This window comes from Oncorhynchus mykiss, chromosome 15, assembly GCF_057628025.1.
Source record: "Oncorhynchus mykiss isolate SJ-2025 chromosome 15, ASM5762802v1, whole genome shotgun sequence".
In the NCBI taxonomy this organism is placed as follows: Eukaryota; Metazoa; Chordata; class Actinopteri; order Salmoniformes; family Salmonidae; genus Oncorhynchus; species Oncorhynchus mykiss.
The window spans coordinates 179,581-200,000 of record NC_143036.1 but is presented as its reverse complement, the minus strand read 5'-3'; the positions used below and the strand labels follow the sequence as shown (position 1 = coordinate 200,000).

Here is a 20,420-nt window from a genome sequence, read left to right as displayed (position 1 = left end):
CAGCAAGGGCAGATCGTCGCCCCAGTGCCTTACCATTCAACATCACACCCCTGGGAAAGACTACACTCAATCAAAGGACATACTGAATAGATGAGTCTTCAATAAAAAAATATTAAAAAAAATATTTCACCTTTATTTAACCAGGTAGGCTAGTTGAGAACAAGTTCTCATTTGCAACTGCGACCTGGCCAAGATAAAGCATAGCAATTCGACACTTACAACAACACAGAGTTACACATGGAATAAACAAAACATACAGTCAATAATACAGTAGAACAATACTGGTAGAGATACTGGGGTGCACAGGAGCAAAATAAATAAATACCAGTATGGGGATGAGGTAGGTAGATGGGCTGTTTACAGATGGTCTATGTACAGGTGTAGTGATCTGTAAGCTGGTGGTTAAAGCTAGTGAGGGAGATGTGAGTCTCCAGCTTCCGAGATTTTTGCAATTCGTTCCAGTCATGGGCAGCAGAGAACTGGACGGAAAGACGACCAAAGGAGGAATTGGCTTTGGGGGTGACCAGTGAGATATACCTGCTGGAGCGCGTGCTACGAGTGGGTGCTGCTATGGTGACCAGTGAGCTGAGAGAAGGCGGGGCTTTACCTAGCAGAGACTTGTAGATAACCTGTAGCCAGTGGATTTGGCGACGAGTATGAAGCGAGTGCCAACCAACGAGAGCGTACAGGGAACAATGGTGGGTAGTGTATGGGGCTTTGGTGACAAAACGGATGGCACTGTGATAGACTGCATCCAATTTGTTGAGGAGAGTGTTGGAGGCTATTTTATAGATGACATCACTGAAGTCGAGGACGGATGGTCAGTTTTACGAGGGTATGTTTGGCAGCATGAGTGAAGGATGCTTTGTTGCGATATAGGAAGCCGATTCTAAATTTAATGTTGGATTGGAGATGCTTAATGTGAGTCTGGAAGGAGAGTTTACAGTCTAACAAGACACCCAGGTATTTGTAGTTGTCCATGTATTCTAAGTCAGAGCCGTCCAGCATCACTACTCTGGAGAGCAGGTGCGGGCATTGATCGATTGAATAGCATGCATTTAGTTTTACTTGTGTGTAAGAGCAGTTGGAGGCCACGGAAGGAGAGTTGTATGGCATTGAAGCTTGTCTGGAGGTTAGTTAACACAGTGTCCAAGGTGGGGCCAGAAGTATACAGAATGGTGTCGTCTGCGTAGAGGTGGATCAGAGAATCACCAGCAGCAAGAGCAACATCATTGATGTATACAGAAAAGAGAGTCGGCCCGAGAATTGAACCCTGTTGCTCCCCCATAGAGACTGCCAGAGGTCCGGACAACAGGCCCTCCGATTTGACACACTGAACTCTATCAGAGAAGTAGTTGGTAAACCAGGCGAGGCAATCATTTGAGAAACCAAGGCTGTCAAGTCTGGCCATGTCGATGAATACGGCTGCACAGTAATGTCTCTTATCGATGGCGGTTATGATGTCGTTTAGAACCTTGAGCATGGCTGAGGTGCACCCATGACCAGCTCTGAAACCAGATTGCATAGCGGAGAAGATATGGGGGGATTCGAAATGGTCAGTAATCTGTTTGTTAACTTTGCTTTTGAAGACCTTAGAAAGACAGGGTAGGATAGATATCGGTCTGTAGCAGTTTGGGTCTAGAGTGTCACCCCCTTTGAAGAGGGGGATGACCGCGACAGTTTTCCAATCTTTAGGAATCACAGACGATACAAAAGAGAGGTTGAACAGGCTAGTAATAGGGGTTGCAACAATTTTGGCAGATACTTTTAGAAAGAGATGGTCCAGATTGTCTGGTCCGGCTGATTTGTTGGGGTCCAGATTTTGCAGCTCTTTCAGAACATCTGCTATCTGGATTTGGGTAAAGGAGAAATGGTGTGGGCTTTGGCTGGTTGCTGTGGAGGGTGCAGGGCAGTTGACTGGGGTAGGGTTAGCCATGTGGAAAGCATAGCCAGCCGTAGAGAAATGCTTATTGAACTTCTCAATTATAGTGGATTTATCGGTGGTGACAGTGTTTCCTAGGCTCAGAGCAGTGGGCAGCTGGGAGGAGGTGCTCTTATTCTCCATGGACTTTACAGTGTCCCAAAACTTTTTTGAGTTAGTACTACAGGATGCAAATTTCTGTTTGAAAAAGCTTGCCTTAGCTTTTCTAACTGCCTGTGTATATTTGTTCCTAACTTCCCTGAAAAGTTGCATATCACGGGGGCTATTCGATGCTAATGCAGAATGCCACAGGATGTTTTGATGCTGGTCAAGGGCAGACAGGTCCGGAGTGAACCAAGGACTATATCTATTCCTAGTTCTACATTTTTGGAGATGGGCATGCTTATTTAAGATGGTGAGGAAGGCACTTTTAAATAATAGCCAGGCATCATCTACTGACGGGATAAGGTCAATGTCATTCCAGGATACCCCGTCCAGGTCGATTAGAAAGGCCTGCTCGCAGAAGTGTTTCAGGGAGCGTTTGACAGTGATGAGTGGTGGTCGTTTGGTCGCAGACCCATTACGGATGCAGTCAATGAAAAAGTGATCGCTGAGATCTTGATTGAAAACAGCAGAGGTGTTTTTGGAGGGTGAGATAGTTAGGATGACATTTATGAGGGTGTTTACTGATTTGGGGTTGTACCTGGTAGGTTCATTGATAATTTGTGTGAGATTGAGGGCATCAAGCTTAGATTGTAGGATGGCCGGGGTGTTAAGCATGTCCCATTTTAGGTCACCTAGTAGCACGAGCTCAGAAGATAGATGGAGGGCAATCAATTCACATATGGTATCGAGGGCACAGCTGGGGGCAGAGGGAGGTCTATAGCAAGCGGCAACAGTGAGAGACTTGTTTCTGGAAAGGTGAATTTTTAGAAGTAGAAGCTCAAATTGTTTGGGTACAGACTTAGATAGTAATACAGAACTCTGCAGGCTATCTTTGCAGTAGATTGCAACACCGCCCCCTTTGTCAGTTCTATCTTGGCGGAAAACGTTATAGTTAGCGATGGAGATTTCAGGGTTTTTGGTGGTTTTCCTAAGCCAGGATTCAGACACGGCTAAGACAACATAAAGACTTAAAGGTCAAGACCAACTCTGAGTCTCTCACATGGATAGGCAGACGATTCCATAAAAGTGTAGCTCTATATGAGAAAGCCCTGCCTCCAGCTGTTTGCTAACAAATTCTATGAACAGTAAGGAGGTCTGTGTCTTGTGACCATAACGTACGTGTAGGTACAGTATATACAACAGGACCAAATCAGAGAGATAAGTAGGAGAAAGTCCACGAAAACCTTGAAATCAGCCCTAGCCTTAACAGGAAGTCAGTGTAGAGAGGCTAGCACTGGAGTAATATCATACATTTTTGGGGTTCTTGTCAAGATTCTAGCAGCCGTATTTAGCACTAACTGAAGTTGATTTAGTGCTTTATCCGGGTAGCTAGAGAGTACTCCATTGCAGTCGTCTAATCTAGAAGTGATAATAGCATGAATTAGCTTTTCTGCATCATTTTAAAAAAATATATATTTTTGCAAGGTTAAGAAGATGGAAAAAAGCTGCCCTTGAAATATTCTTGATATGTTCGTCAAAATAGAAATTAGGGTCCAAAGTAACGCAGTCCTTCGGAGATTTATTTGTGACGACAGTACAACCATCAAGATTAATTGTCAGATCCAACAACAGATCTCGTTATTTCTTGGGACCTAGAACTAGCATCTCTGCCACCATCCACTTCCTTATGTCTGAGACACAGACTTCCAGGGTAGGCAATTTTAGGGTTTTACCATGTTTCATCAAAATGTGCAGCTGTGTGTCGTCTGCATAGCAATGAAAGTTGACATTGTGTTTCCGAATGACATTACCAAGAGGTAGAATATATAGTGAAAACAATAGTGGTCCTAAAACGGAACCTTGAGGAATATTGAAACGTACAATTTATTTTTCAGAGGACAAACCCCCCACAGAGACAAACTGATATAAGATCCAAACCGGGCCAGAACTTGTCCATGTATGTAACGATGTGCGCTGAGAGTCGGGAACCAAGTTCAGGGAGTGAGTGTTTTAATAAATGAACACAACATAATACAAACTAAGAAACACAGACAGCGCACAGACATGGAACAGAAACAATGATGCCTGGGGAAGGAACCAAAGGTAGTGACATATAAAGGGCAAGTAATCAAGGAGGTGATGGAGTTCAGGTGAGTGTCATCATATGCTGATGCACTTAATGATGGTGACAGGTGTGTGCCATAACGAGCAGCCTGGTGACCTAGAGGCCAGAGAGGTAGCACACGTGACAGTGTAGACCAATTATGACTTCCAATCTCTCCAAAAGAATGTGGTGATCGATGGTGTCTAGGTCTAGGAGCACGAGGAAAGATGCAGAGCCTTGGTCTGACGCCATTTAAAGGTTATTTACCACCTTCAATAGTGCAGTCAGTATGATGATGGGGTCTAAAATGTACTGGAGTGTTTCGTATACGTTATTTGTCTTCAGGAAGGCAGTAAGTTGCTGCAACAGCTTTTTCTAAAATGTTTAAGAGGAATGGGTGATTAGATATAGGCCGGTCAATGTTTGGCTTTTTCAGGAGAGGCTTTATTACTGCCACTTTTAGTGAGTTTGGTGCACATCCGGACGATAAGGAGCTGTTTATTATGTTCAAAATAGGAGGGCCTAGCAAAGGAAGTAGCTCTTTCAGTAGTTTAGTTGGAATTGGGTCCAGTAAGCAGCTGGTTTAGAGGCCATGACTATTTGATGAATGTGTCGAGAGAGCATAAAAACTTGAGTGTCTCTATTGATCCTAGGTCGTGGCAGTTCTATACACTCAGGATAACTAAGTTTTGGAGAAATATGCAGATTCAACGAGGAGTCCATAGTTTGCTTTCCGATGATCATGATCTTTTCATCAAAGAAGATCATCAATTCATCACTGCTGAAGTAAAGGCCATACTCACTTGGGGAATGCTGCTTTTTAGTTAGCTTTGCGACAGTATCAAAGATATGTAAATGTTTGATTGTTTTTATTCTCCTCAATTAGGTTGGAAAAGTAGGCTGATCAAGCAGCAGTGAGGGCTTCTGGATATTGCACGGTACTGTCATTCCAAGCTAGTTGGAAGACTTCCAGTTTAGTGGTGAGGGCTCTTCTGGATACTGCACGGTACTGTCATTCCAAGCTAGTCGGAAAACTTCCAGTTTAGTGGTGAGGGCTCTTCTGGATACTGCACGGTACTGTCATTCCAAAATAGTCGGAAAACTTCCAGTTTGTTGGAGCGCCATTTCCTTTTCAACTGATACGCAAAACAACGTCTGATTCAAAGCGTAGAATTTTTCAATTTACATTTTTAAACAAAATTCTTGCAAACAATAGAATGTTATATATATGGAGGATACAACCATCACAGCTCTGCAGATTTTGCAATGAAGAGACCGAATCATTAGATCATTTGTTTTGGTACTGTCCATTGTTTTGGCACTGCTTGTTTTTGGTCGCAGGTCCAGGAATGGTTGAAGAAGAGCAACATTTACTCTGCATAACTCTGCAGATAGCAATACTGGATGATTTGAAAAGTCATAGTCAGTTGATGATCAATAATATAATAATACTTTAAGCAAAAATGTTTATCTTTAATTTACAATCTGTAGAAACTATGAGAATAGAAAGGTTCAGAACTTTGGGAAACATCACAGCAAAAATGTTTTTATTTTAGCTCCTTGGGTAGGTGGTTAACAATGACGCCTGGGAGATTGAGGGCATCCATCCTTGGGTCGGTGGAGGGAGTCTAAAAGGGCATCTAGAAATTAGTTGTATCCTTGGTTCTGAGCAGATGATTTGTTGCAATTGCAAATACACTGCTCAAAAAACTAAAGGGAACACTTAAACAACACAATGTAACTCCAAGTCAATCACACTTCTGTGAAATCAAACTGTCCACTTAGGAAGCAACACTGATTGACAATAAATTGCACATGCTGTTGTGCAAATGGAATAGACAACAGGTGGAAATTATAGGCATTTAGCAAGACACCCCCAATAAAGGAGTGGTTCTGCAGGTGGGGACCACAGACCACTTCTCAGTTCCTATGCTGATGTTTTGGTCACTTTTGAATGCTGGCGGTGCTTTCACTCTAGTGGTAGCATGAGACGGAGTCTACAACCCACACAAGTGGCTCAGGTAGTGCAGCTCATCCAGGATGGCACATCAATGCGAGATGTGGCAAGAAGGTTTGCTGTGTCTGTCAGCGTAGTGTCCAGAGCATGGAGGCGCTACCAGGAGACAGGCCAGTACATCAGGAGACATGGAGGAGGCCGTAGGAGGGCAACAACCCAGCAGCAGGACCGCTACCTCCGCCTTGGTGCAAGGAGGAGCACTGCCAGAGCCCTGCAAAATGACCTCCAGCAGGCCACAAATGTGCATGTGTCTGCTCAAACGGTCAGAAACAGACTCCATGAGGGTGGTATGAGGGCCCAACGTCCACAGGTGGGGGTTGTGCTTACAGCCCAACACCGTGCAGGATGTTTGGCATTTGCCAGAGAATACCAAGATTGGCAAAAACGCCACTGGCGCCCTGTGCTCTTCACAGATGAAAGCAGGTTCACACTGAACACATGTGACAGACGTGACAGAGTCTGGAGACGCCGTGGAGAACATTCTGCTGCCTGCAACATCCTCCAGCATGACCGGTTTGGCGGTGGGTCAGTCATGGTGTGGGGTGGCATTTCTTTGGGGGGCCGCACATCCCTCCATGTGATCGCTAAAGATAGCCTGACTGCCATTAGGTACCGAGATGAGATCCCTCAGACCCCTTGTGAGACCATATGCTGGTGCGGTTGGCCCTGGGTTCCTCCTAATGCAAGACAATGATAGACCTCATGTGGCTGGAGTGTGTCAGCAGTTCCTGCAAGAGGAAGGCATTGATGCTATGGACTGGCCCGCCCGTTCCCCAGACCTGAATCCAATTGAGCAAATCTGGGACATCATGTCTTGCTCCATCCACCAACGCCACGTTGCACCACAGACTGTCCAGGAGTTGGCGGATGCTTTAGTCCAGGTCTGGGAGGAGATCCCTCAGGAGACCATCCACCACCTCATCAGGAGCATGCCCAGGCATTGTAGGGAGGTCATACAGGCACGTGGAGGCCACACACACTACTGAGCCTCATTTTGACTTGTTTTAAGGACATTACATCAAAGTTGGATCAGCCTGTAGTGTGGTTTTCCACTTTAATTTTGAGTGTGACTCCAAATCCAGACCTCCATGGGTTGATAAATTTGATTTCCATTGATCATTTTTGTGTGATTTTGTTGTCAGCACATTCAACTATGTAAAGAAAACAAGTATTTAATAAGAATATTTCATTCATTCAGATCTAGGATGTGTTATTTTAGTGTTCCCTTTATTTTTTTGAGCAGTGTATAAGATGGTGGTCCGATAGTCCAGGATTATGAGGAAAAACATTTCCACAATATTTAACCCATGGGACTAAACTAGATCCAGGGTATGAATGTGACAGTGAGTAGGTCCAGATACATGTTGGACAAAACTTCTTCATTACACAAAGGAATAACCTCAACCAAAGGTCCCTTAGAAATTTTAAACACAGTGATGGAGCAGCAACAGAAACTAAAACAGAGTGATGGAGCAACAACAGAATCTAAATAAGAGTGATGGAGCATCATCAGAAACTAAAACAGAGTGATGGAGCATCATCAGAAACTAAAAAAGAGTGATGGAGCATCATCAGAAACTAAAACAGGGTGATGGAGCAGCATCAGAAACTAAAACAGGGTGATGGAGCATCATCAGAAACTAAAACAAACTGATGGTGCAGCAACAGAAACAAAAACAGAGTAATGGAGCAGCAATAGAAACTAAAACATAGTCATGGAGCAGCAACAGAAACTGTTAGAAACTGTGTTCATGAAACTCAGTTAGGAACACTTTATATGGCCCAGGAGGCCTGTAAAACAGTTGCTATAAAAAGTGATTGAGTAGGCTGCATAGATTTCATGACTAAAAGTTAAAAAGACAAAATGCTGTATTTTTTCAATTGTTTTATTTGCTATCGTAAATGTTAGCAACACCTCCCGCCTTTGCAGGATGCACAGGAGATATGGTCACTAGTGTAACCAGGAGGAGAGGCCTAATTTATTAACACAGTAAATTCATCAGGCTTGAGCCATGTTTCAGTCAGGCCAATCACATCAAGGATATGAACAGTGATTAGTTCATTGACTATGACTGCCTTGGAAGTGAGGTATCTAACATTAAGTAGTCCTATTAAGATGTGAGATTATCACAATCTATTTCAATAATGGCAGGAATGGAGGAGGTCTTTATTCCAGTGAGGTTGTTAAGGTGAACACCGCCATGTTTAGATTTGCGGCACAGACACGGTCTCAATGAGGAAAGCTTAGCTGACAACACTGACTGTGCTAGTGGCAGACTCCACCAAGCTGGCAGGCTGGCAAACAGACTGCTGCCTGGCCTGCACCCTATCTCATTGTGGAACTAGGGGAGTTAGAGCCCTGTCTACGTTGATAGATAAGATGAGACAATACCGACATTCATAATATGTTAAGCACACCGTGTGTGTGTGTGTGTGTGTGTGTGTGTGTGTGTGTGTGTGTGTGTGTGTGTGTGTGTGTGTGTGTGTGTGTGTGTGTGTGTGTGTGTGTGTGGGTGTGTGTTTCATTTCCATACTCTTAATAGAACAGGACCAAACCAGGATGTAGTGTCTGTAACCAAAGCAGAGGGTTTTGTGGCATTACAGACACCAGGTTCACACACACATCAGTCAATACACACACAATACTCAGGGATCTATAAGTAAATAACTTGCAAAGAGTCTAGAGGAGGTTTACACCAATCCAATGCTCTTAAATGTGTGCTGAGGAGTGAACGAATGCTGAGGAGTGAACGAATGCTGAGGAGTGAACAAATGCATTTCAGGAGAAAGGACAGAGAATTGGAAAGCTGTACATGTGGCCTCGAGAGTTGAGTGTGTCTGATTGGTTGTTGCTCCTGTCCAACAGGCAAATCTAAATATTCCGATGGGAGCGCTGCGTCCAGGTGCGGGACATCCTGTCAAGAGGAGAGAGGATACTGTAGACACAGAGGAGGTCAGACACACACACACACACACACACACACACACACACACACACACACACACACACACACACACACACACACACACACACACACATAAACAAACACGCACCAATATGGCTTGAGGACCTACAGTTGAAGTCGGAAGTTTAGATACACTTAAGTTGGAGTCAATAAAACTCGTTTTTCAACCACTCCACAAATTTCTTGTTAACAAACTATTGTTTTTGTGCATGACTATCTACTTTGTGCATGACACAAGTCATTTTTCCAACAATTGTTGACAGACAGATTTTTTCACTTCTAACTCACTGCATCACAATTCCAGTGGGTCAAGAGTTTAGATACACTAATTTGACTGTGCCTTTAAACAGCTTGGGAAATTCCAGCAAATGATGTCGAGTCTTTAGAAGATTCTGATAGGTTAAATGACATAAATCCATTTGAGTCAATTGGAGGTGTACCTGTGGATGTATTTCAAGGCCTACCTTCAAACTTGCTTGACATCATGGGGAAATCAAAAGAAATCAGCCAAGACCTCAGAAAAAAAGTTCATCCTTGGGAGCAATTTCCAGATGCCTGAAGGTACCATGTTCATCTGTACAAACAATAGTATGCAAGTATAAACACCATGGGACCACGCAGCAGTCATACCGCTCAGGAAGGAGACGCGTTCTGTCTCCTAGAGATGAACGTACTTTGGTGCGAGAAGTGTAAATCAATCCCAGAACAACAGCAAAGGACCTTGTGAAGATGCTGGAGGAAACAGGTACAAAAGTATCTATATCCACAGTAAAACGAGTCCTATACTGACATAACCTGAATGGCTGCTCAGCAAGGAAGAAGCCACTGCTCCAAAACCGCCATGAAAAAGCCAGACTACGGTTTGCAACTGCACATTGGGACAAAGATCGTACTTTTTGGAGAAATATCTTATGGTGTGATAAAACGAAAATAGAACTGTTTGGCCATAATGACCATCATTATGTTTGGAGGAAAAAGGGGGAGGCTTGCAAGTCGAAGAACACCATCCCAACCGTGAAGCACGGGGGTGGCAGCATCATGTTGTGGGGGTGCTTTGCTGCAGGAGGGATTGATGCACTTCACAAAATAGATGGCATCATGAGGGAGGAAAATTATGTGGATATTTTGTAGCAACATCTCAAGGCATCAGTAAGGAAGTTAAAGCTTGGTTGCAAATGTGTCTTCCTAATGGACAATGACCCCAAGCTTCCAAAGTTGTGGCAAAATGGCTTAAGGACAACAAAGTCAAGGTATTGGAGTGGCCATCACAAGACCCTGACCTCAATCCTATGGAAAATGTGAGGGAAGAACTGAAAAAGCGCGTGCGAGCAAGGAGGACTACAAACCTGACTCAGTTACACCAGCTCTGTCAGGAGGAATATGCCAAAATTCACCCAACTTATTGTGGGAAGCTTGTTGAAGGCTACCCAAAACATTTGACTCAAGTTAAACAATTTAAAGGCAATGCTACCAAATACTAATTGAGTGTATGTACACTTCTGACCCACTGGCAATGTGATGAAAGAAATAAAAGCTGAAATAAATCATTCTCTCTACTATTATTCTGACATTTCACATTCTTAAAATAAAGTGGTGATCCTAACTGACCTTTAACAGGGATTTTTACTATGATTAAATGTCAGGAATTGTGAAAAACTGAGTTTAAATGTATTTGGCTAAGGTGTATGTAAACTTCCGACTTCAATTGTAAATACACAATAGGAAACTCTTTTTGAACAGGCTCCTCCCCCAGACCCCCTGCAGGAAGCCACGGCCCTGTCGCCAGAGGAGAAGAAACCATTGCCAGGATCGATGAAGCTTCCTGGTCCAGCAGTCAACCTATCAGAGCTGCAGAATGTCAAGAGTGAACTACGATGGGTCACCAAGGACTAACACACACACTGGTACAGACACACACTGGTACAAACACACACACACATACACACTTCAACCATGAAAAACATTGCAGTAGATGCATTTTTAGGATTTCACTACAAGATGTCAGTGTGGGCTGTGTATTATTCTTATTAGGGGTTATGAGTACTCATTTGGATTGTGAGTACCTATTTGGGGTTATGAGTACTTATTTGGGATGTGAGTACTTATTAGGGTTTATGAATACGGATTAGGGGTTATGAGTACTTATTAGGGGTGACGGGTACTTATTAGGAATTACGGGTACTTATTTTGGTTGTGAGTACTTATTTGGGTTATGAGTACTTATAAAGGGTTATGAGTCCTTATTTGGGTTATGAGTACTTATTTCAGTTATGAGTACTTATTAGGTGTTATTAGTACGTATTAGGGATTATGAGTGATTATTTGGGTGATAAGTATTTATTAACGGTTATGTGTACTCATTTGGATTGTGAGTATTTATTTGGGTTATGAGTATTTATTAGAGTATATGAGTATTTATTTGGGATTAAGACTTCTTATTTGGGTTATGATTACTTATTTGGGTTATGAGTACTTATTTCGGTTATGAGTACTTATTATGGATATTTATTTATGGATCTTGGGTACTTATTTGGGTTTGATACTTATTTGGGTTATTTGTACTTATTTGGTTTGAAGACTTATTAGGGGTTATGAGTACTTAAAAAAAAGATATATTTCACCTTTATTTAACCAGGTAGGCTAGTTGAGAACAAGTTCTCATTTACAACTGCGACCTGGCCAAGTTAAAGCAAAGCAGTGCGACACAAACAATAACACAGAGTTACACATGGAATAAACAAGCGTATAGTCAATAACACAATAGAAAAAAGAAAGTCTATATACAGTGTGTGCAAATGGCGTGAGGAGGTAAGGCAATAAGTAGGCCATAGTAGCGAAATAATTACAATTAAGCAAATTAACACTGGAGTGATAGTTGAGCAGATGATGATGTGCAAGTAGAAATACTGGTGTGCAAAATAGCCGAAAAGTAAATAAAACAATATGGGGATGAGGTAGGTAAATTGGCTGGGCTATTTACAGATGGACTATGTACAGCTGCAGCGATCGGTTAGCTGCTCAGATAGCTGATGTTTAAAGTTAGTGAGGGAAATATAAGTCTCCAGCTTCAGCAATTTTTGCAATTTGTTCCAGTCATTGGCAGCAGAGAACTGGAAGGAAAGGAGGCCAAAGGAGGTGTTGGCTTTGGGGATGACCAGTGAGATATACCTGCTGGAGCGCGTGCTACGGCTGGGTGTTGTTATGATGACCAGTGAGCTGAGATAAGGCGGGGCTTTACCTAGCAAAGACTTATAGATGACCTGGAGCCAGTGGGTTTGGCGACGTATATGTAGCGAGGGCCAGCCAACAAGAGCGTACAGGTCACAATGGTGGGTAGTGTATGGGGCTTTGGTATCAAAATGGATGGCACAGTGATAGACTGCATCCAGTTTGCTGAATAGAGTGTTGGAGGCTATTTTGTAGATGACATTGCTAAAGTTGAGGATCGGTAGGATAGTTAGTTTTATGAAGGTATGTTTGGCGGCGTATGTTTTGGTTATGAATACTCATTTGGGTTATGAGTACTTATTTGGGTTATGAGTAGAAAGGTTTTCTGTTTGGCCCTGGAAATGTGTTGTTTTTAATGCGTAACTTTGTGAACACTGTATGGTTAAATAGAGGTGACATTAAAATATGAAAAAGATAACCTAGCTAAGTCTTTATGTTTCTGTGTCCTACAGCGGTGTTTCCCAACTTCTCCTCCAGTACTGAATCAGTTGTGCTTGTCCAGGGATACCATAAAATGTGTACTATTGGGGATACTCAAGGAGTACTACAGGTTTCTCATCAGACCCACACCCACCCTGCATCTTCTACTGATGAACTACAACTACCACACCCACCCTGCATCTTCTTCTGATGGACTACAACAACCACACCCACCCGGCATCTTCTACTGATGAAATATAAGATTGACCCTGCATCTTCTACTGATGAAATATAAGATTGCCCTGCATCTTCTACTGATGAACTACAAATACCAGACCCAACGTACATCATCAACTGATAGACGACAACTATACCAGACTACACCTAACCCTATCAGCTACGGACAGCTATACCAGACTACACCTAACCCTATCAGCTACAGACAACTATACCAGACTTCACCTAACCCTATCAGCTACAGACAACTATACCAGACTACACCTAACCCTATCAGCTACAGACAACTCCACCAGACGAGTGACCTGCAATAGGCCATCTACTTCAACAAACCCATAACTGGTTTAATTTCCCATGCAGTGAAGTTAGGGTTAGGGATAGACTGGATTGGAGTGAACTAAATGTAACAATAATACATCCAGCCCTGGTAGCTATAGGTCTCTGTGTTACCTCATATAGAAAAGACTACAACCAGACTAGTTATAGGTTTTGTTTGTAAATTCACTCTGGAGTGCAAGAGTGCAGAATTAGTCAATTCAGAGCGTTTCACTCTTGGACTAATCAGAGCTCACACTGGACACTGGCGGTTAATCAGAGCGTTCTGTCAAGCACCCAAGATAACTGGCTGAAGTTGACTAGCTTGCTAGCTACTTCCAGACACAAATGAGACAACACCTCACTCTGACCATTCACCATAGCAGAGCTGGTTAGGATGTTTTCATGTTATCCAGAGCATTGGTGACTGTAATTGTGCTGCTGACAACAATATATTTACATTTCTTTGCCAACGTTTACTGACACCGATCATATTCAATGGGTGCTCGTAAATTAATCAGTTATTTTGGACTCTGGTACACTCAGACGATGAGTGCTCTGGAATAGGATTAGATAGTCAGAGTGAATTTACTAACGCACCAATAGACATCATAACATTACAGCTCTGTTACAGCTCTGCTACCTTTTACATCTTTAACTGTCAATGTGAACAAGACACAATCTGGAGAATGTATCTGATGGACTGATGTCATCAGAATGTGTATGGCGGGTTGTGATGTCATCAGAATGTGTATGGTGGGTTGTGATGTCATCAGAATGTGTATGGTGGGTTGTGATGACATCAGAATGTATTCGGTGGACTGTGATGACATCAGAATATTGTGATGTTTTAATTGTTTGAAATTCCCTTATAATCAAAATGGTTTCTAGGAGATTATGGATTCCTTAGCAACTGTTGCAATAAATTATATCTTGATTCTACACAGTGGCACGGTCTCTGTCATACACACAACAGGCAGCCACACAGACAGACACATGACACACACACACACACACACAGAGCAGTGTGTAGGTCCGTGTGTATGTGTCATCACTTTCACTCCTCTGTTCCCCCCCTTCAGCATCACTACATTAATCACAAGACACTCATCCATCATCATCACACACACACTCACACAGAGTCTGCCCTTGAGAGCAAAAGCAGAGGGCAGATGTGTCTAAATTTAGTTTCCACCAGGTCACAGTGTATTCGACTGGTTACAACTGCTAGTCGGGGTACTGCAGCCTACAATAAAAACAATATGGCTACAGACCACAGCACCAAACCAAACATCAACACTATACCAGACTGCAAATCTACTGGGGTAAAACATAAAATTTAAGATTAATTTCACACAGCGTTTGTGTTAAAAATATATTTTTTTAATGAGTATGTTGACACCATTTTCAGGAGAATGGAGAACAAAAACACACGTACACACAAACGCCTGAGGCTAATCACAGGTATTTGAGCCAGACAGATAATAAAGTCATAATAAACTAAAACAGAGACATGGAGCATCAACATTTACTAAAACAGAGTCATGGAGCAGCATCAGTTATGAAGAAGAGAGTCATGGAGCAGCAACAGAAACTAATACAGAGTGATGGAGCAGAAACAGAAACTAAAACAGAGACATGGAGCATCAACAGAAACTAAAACAGAGTGAAGGAGCATCAACATTTACTAAAACAGAGTCATGGAGCAGCATCAGTTATGAAGAAGAGAGTCATGGAGCAGCAACAGAAACTAAAACAGAGTGATGGAGCAGAAACAGAAACTAAAACAGAGACATGGAGCATCAACAGAAACTAAAACAGAGTGAAGGAGCATCAACATTTACTAAAACAGAGTGATGGAGCAGCATCAGTTATGAAGAAGAGAGTCATGGAGCAGCAACAGAAACTAATACAGAGTGATGGAGCAGAAACAGAAACTAAAACAGAGTGATGGAGCAGAAACAGAAACTAAAACAGAGACATGGAGCAGCATCAGTTATGAAGAAGAGAGTCATGGAGCAGCAACAGAAACTAATACAGAGTGAAGGAGCATCAACATTTACTAAAACAGAGTCATGGAGCAGTATCAGTTATGAAGAAGAGAGTCATGGAGCAGCAACAGAAACTAATACAGAGTGATGGAGCAGTGTAAGGGCGTTCGTCTGTAGGAGGAAGAGAAGCGGACCAAAGCGCAGCGTGGTGGTTATTCATGTTTTAATAAATCACTACACATGAACAAACTAACAAAAACAAGAAATGTGAAAACGCAAAACAGTCCTATCCTGTGACACCAAACACAGTGACAGGAACAATCACCCACAAACACACAGTGAAACCCAGGCTACCTAAGTATGATTCTCAATCAGAGACAACTAATGACACCTGCCTCTGATTGAGAACCATACTAGGCCGAAAACATAGAAATGCCCCAAAACACAGAAAAACAAACATAGACTGCCCACCCAACTCACGCCCTGACCATACTAAATAAATACAAAACAACAGAAATAGAGGTCAGAACGTGACAGTACCCCCCCCCCAAAGGTGCGGACTCCGGCCGCAAAACCTTGACCTATAGGGGAGGGTCTGGGTGGGCGTCTGTCCGCGGTGGCGGCTCTGGCGCGGGACGCGGACCCCACTTCACCATTGTCTTAGTCCGCCTTATTGTCCGCCTCCCTGGCTTACTCACCATGGCCACCCCTCTCAATGACCCCACTGGACAGAGGGGCTGCTCGGGACAGAGGGGCAGCTCGGGACAGAGGTGAAGCAGCTGCTCGGGACAGAGGGACAACTGCTCGGGACAGAGGGGCAGCTGCTCGGGACAGAGGGGCGATAGCAGCTCGGGACAGAGGGGCGATAGCAGCTCGGGACAGAGGGGCGATAGCAGCTCGGGACAGAGGGGCGGCAGCTGCTCGGGACAGAGGGGCGACAGCTGCTCTGGACAGAGGGGCAGCTGCTCGGGCGGCCCCTGGCTGACTGACGGCACTGGCGGCCCCTGGCTTACTGGCGGCCCCTGGCTGACTGGCGGCACTGGCGGCCCCTGGCTTACTGGCGGCACTGGCGGCCCCTGGCTGACTGGCGGCACTGACGGCCCCTGGCTGACCGGCGGCACTGGCGGCCCCTGGATGACCGGCGGCACTGGCGGCCCCTGGCTGACCGGCGGCACTGGCGGCCCCTGGCTGACGGGCGGCACTGGCGGCCCCTGGCTGACGGGCGGCACTGGCGGCTCCTGGCAGACGGGCGGCACTGGCGGCGCTGGGCAGACGGGCGGCGCTGGCGGCGCTGGGCAGACGGGCGGCGCTGACGCCGCTGGGCAGACGGGCGGCTCAGCTGGCGCTGGGCAGACGGGAAGCTCAGCTGGCGCTGGGCAGACGGGAAGCTCAGCTGGCGCTGGGCAGACGGGAAGCTCAGCTGGCGCTGGGCAGACGGGAAGCTCAGCTGGCGCTGGGCAGACGGGAAGCTCAGCTGGCACTGGGCAGACGGGAAGCTCAGCTGGCGCTGGGCAGACGGGAAGCTCCGGCAACGCTGGAGAAAAGGAAGGCCCTGGTAGCGCCGGAGAGGCGGGAGACTCCGGCAGCGGCGCCGGACAGGCGGGAGGCTCCGGCAGCGGCGCCGGCCAGGCGGGAGGCTCCGGCGCCGGACAGGCGGGAGGCTCCGGCAGCGGCGCCGGACAGGCGGGAGGCTCCGGCAGAGGCGCCGGACAGGCGGGAGGCTCCGGCAGAGGCGCCGGACAGGCGGGAGGCTCCTGCAGAGGCGCCGGACAGGCGGGAGGCTCCGGCAGCGCTGGAGAGGAGGGAGCCCCTGTAAGGATGGGCCGGAGAGACAGCCTGGTACGGGGGGCTGCCACCGGAGGGCTGGTGCGTGGAGGTGGTGACGGATAGACCGGACCGTGAAGGCGTACTGGAGATCTTGAGGGCAGGGCTGGCACCAACCGCCCTGGCTGGATCTTCACCCTAGCCCGGCAGATGTGGGGAGCTGGGATGTAGCGCACCGGGCTAAGCACGCGTACTGGGGACACCGTGCGCACAACTGCATAACACGGTGCCTGACCAGCACCCCGCCCGCCACAGTTAGCACTGCTAGGAGCACTGTAGTGCTGAGATGGCACAGGACGTGCAAGGCTAGGGAGATGCACAGGAGGCCTGGTGCGTGAGGCTGGCACAGTCTTCACCAGACCCCTCGCTCGTACCTCAGGATGAGTATGGAGAGCTGACCCCGGTGCCATTAAATCCCTGACACGCTCCGTCGGGCGAATGTCGTGCCTCATGCACCAAACCAGCAAGTCCCTCATATCACTCTCCTCCAATTTCCCCATTAACTCCTTCACAGTCTCTGCTTCGCTCACCTCCAACACCAGCTCTGGTTCTGAGCTCCTCCTTGGCTCCTCACGATAAACGGGGGGAGTTGGCTCAGGTCTGACTCCTGACTCTGCCACACTCCCCCTGTGTGTTACGGTGCGTGAATGAGGACCCAAAAGCGAATTAACTTAAACAGAGCTTCTTTCACAAAAAGACAAAAAGACAAGGCGCTGGAGGACACGTCGAACGTGCTGAACATGAATCTGGAGTGACGGTGAAAAAATCAGGATATCGTCAAGGTAAACGAAAACAAAGATGTTCAGCATGTCTCTCAGGACATCATTGACTAATGCCTGAAAGACAGCTGGAGCGTTAGCGAGGCCGAAAGGAAGAACCCGGTATTCAAAGTGCCCTAACGGAGTGTTAAACGCCGTCTTCCACTCGTCCCCCTCCCTGATGCGCACGAGATGGTAAGCGTTACGAAGGTCCAACTTAGTGAAAAACCTGGCTCCCTGCAGGATCTCGAAGGCTGAAGACATAAGAGGAAGCGGATAACGATTCTTCACTGTTATGTCATTCAGCCCTCGATAATCTATGCAGGGGCGCAGAGACCCGTCCTTCTTCTTGACAAAAAAAACCCCCGCTCCGGCGGGAGAGGAGGAGGGGACTATGGTACCGGCGTCAAGAGCTACAGACAAATAATCTTCGAGAGCCTTACGTTCGGGAGCCGACAGAGAGTATAGTCTACCCCGGGGGGGGGGTGGTTCCCGGAAGGAGATCAATACTACAATCATACGACCGGTGTGGAGGAAGAGAGGTGGCCCTGGACCGACTGAACACCGTGCGCAGATCGTGATATTCCTCCGGCACCCCTGTCAAATCACCAGGCTCCTCCTGTGAAGAAGAGACAGAGGAAACAGGAGGGATAGCAGACATTAAACATTTCACATGACAAGAGACGTTCCAGGAGAGGATAGAATTACTAGACCAATTAATGGAAGGATTATGACAAACTAGCCAGGGATGGCCCAAAACAACAGGTGTAAAAGGTGAACGAAAAATTAAAAAAGAAATGGTTTCACTATGATTACCAGAAACAGTGAGGGTTAAAGGTAGCGTCTCACGCTGAATCCTGGGGAGAGGACTACCATCCAGGGCGAACAAGGCCGTGGGCTCCTTTAACTGTCTGAGAGGAATGTCATGTTCCCGAGCCCAGGTCTCGTCCATAAAACAGCCCTCCGCCCCAGAGTCTATTAAGGCACTGCAGGAAGCTGACGAACCGGTCCAGCGTAGATGGACCGACAAGGTAGTGCAGGATCTTGAAGGAGAGACAGGAGTAGTAGCGCTCACCAGTAGCCCTCCGCTTACTGACGAGCTCTGGCCTTTTACTGGACATGAAGTGACAAAATGACCAGCGGAACCGCAATAGAGACAGAGGCGGTTGGTGATTCTCCGTTCCCTCTCCTTAGTCGAGATGCGGATACCTCCCAGCTGCATGGGCTCAGCACCCGAGCCGGCAGAGGAAGATGGTAGTGATGCGGAGAGGGGGGCGACGGAGAGCGCAAGCTCCTTTCCACGAGCTCGGTGACGAAGATCAACCCGTCGCTCAATGCGAATAGCGAGTTCAATCAAGGAATCCACGCTGGAAGGAACCTCCCGGGAGAGAATCTCATCCTTTACCTCTGCGCGGAGACCCTCCAGAAGACGAGCGAGCAAGGCCGGCTCGTTCCAGCCACTGGAGACAGCAAGAGTGCGAAACTCAATAGAGTAGTCTGTTATGGATCGATTGCCTTGACATAGGGAAGGGCCCTGGAAGCCTCCTCCCCAAAAACAGATCGATCAAAAACCCGTATCATCTCCTCCTTAAAGTCCTGATACTGGTTAGTACACTCAGCCCTTGCCTCCCAGATTGCCGTGCCCCACTCACGAGCCCGTCCAATAAGGAGAGATATGACGTAGGCGACACGAGCAGTGCTCCTGGAGTAAGTGTTGGGCTGGAGAGAAAACACAATATCACACTGGGTGAGGAACGAGCGGCATTCAGTGGGCTCCCCAGAGTAACACGGCGGGTTATTGATTCTGGGCTCCGGAGATTCGAAAGCCCTGGAAGTGGCCGGTGGATCGAGGCGGAGATGGTGAACCTGTTCTGTGAGGTTGGAGACTTGGGTGGCCAGGGTCTCAACGGCATGTCGAGCAGCAGACACTTCCTGCTCGTGTCTGCCTAGCATCGCTCCCTGGATCCCGACGGCTGAGTGGAGAGGATCCGAAGTCGCTGGGTCCATTCTTGGTCGGATTCTTCTGTTACGGTGCGTGAATGAGGACCCAAAAGCGAATTAACTTAAACAGAGCTTCTTTAATTACCAAACATAGGTAGGCTCAGACGGACCGGCAGATTCCGACAGGACAAGACAAGGTTACAGCAAACATGACGACAGTCTGGTTCAGGCATGAAACACAACAAACAAGAATCCGACAAGGACAGGAACAAAAACAGAGAGAGATATAGGGGACTAATCAGAGGGAAAAAAGGGAACAGGTGGGAAAAGGGGTGACGAGGTGGTTAGGAGGAGACAAGGCACAGCTGGGGGAAAGAGGGGGAGAAAAGGTAACCTAACAACGACCAGCAGAGGGAGACAGGGTGAAGGGAAAGGACAGAGACAAGACACAACATGACAGTACATGACACTGTGCCCCCCCCCAAGAAATTTTTGGGGCTGACTCTCGGGCTTCCGTCCGCGCCGCCGAGCTAGTTCCTCAGAATGCCGCCTCTCTGCTTTTGCTGCCTCCAGCTCGGCCTTGGGGCGGCAAT

The 20,420-nt window shown here is 46.4% G+C and overlaps 1 protein-coding gene across 3 annotated transcripts in view; it reads left to right on the top strand.

Annotated features, from left to right (window-relative positions):
• smpx (small muscle protein X-linked) overlaps nucleotides 1-14,255 on the top strand; it is a 35,940-nt gene extending 21,685 nt beyond the window's left edge. For all 3 annotated transcript variants that reach the window (XM_021562221.3, XM_090199213.1, XM_090199214.1), the window contains 3 exons: nucleotides 9,014-9,100; nucleotides 10,854-11,017; nucleotides 12,794-14,255. In XM_021562221.3, coding sequence (XP_021417896.1) covers nucleotides 9,014-9,100; nucleotides 10,854-11,006 — 240 coding nt within the window. In that variant the 3' untranslated portion in view covers nucleotides 11,007-11,017; nucleotides 12,794-14,255. The remainder of the gene's footprint in view (nucleotides 1-9,013; nucleotides 9,101-10,853; nucleotides 11,018-12,793) is intronic.
• The last annotated feature ends 6,165 nt before the right edge of the window (nucleotides 14,256-20,420 follow it).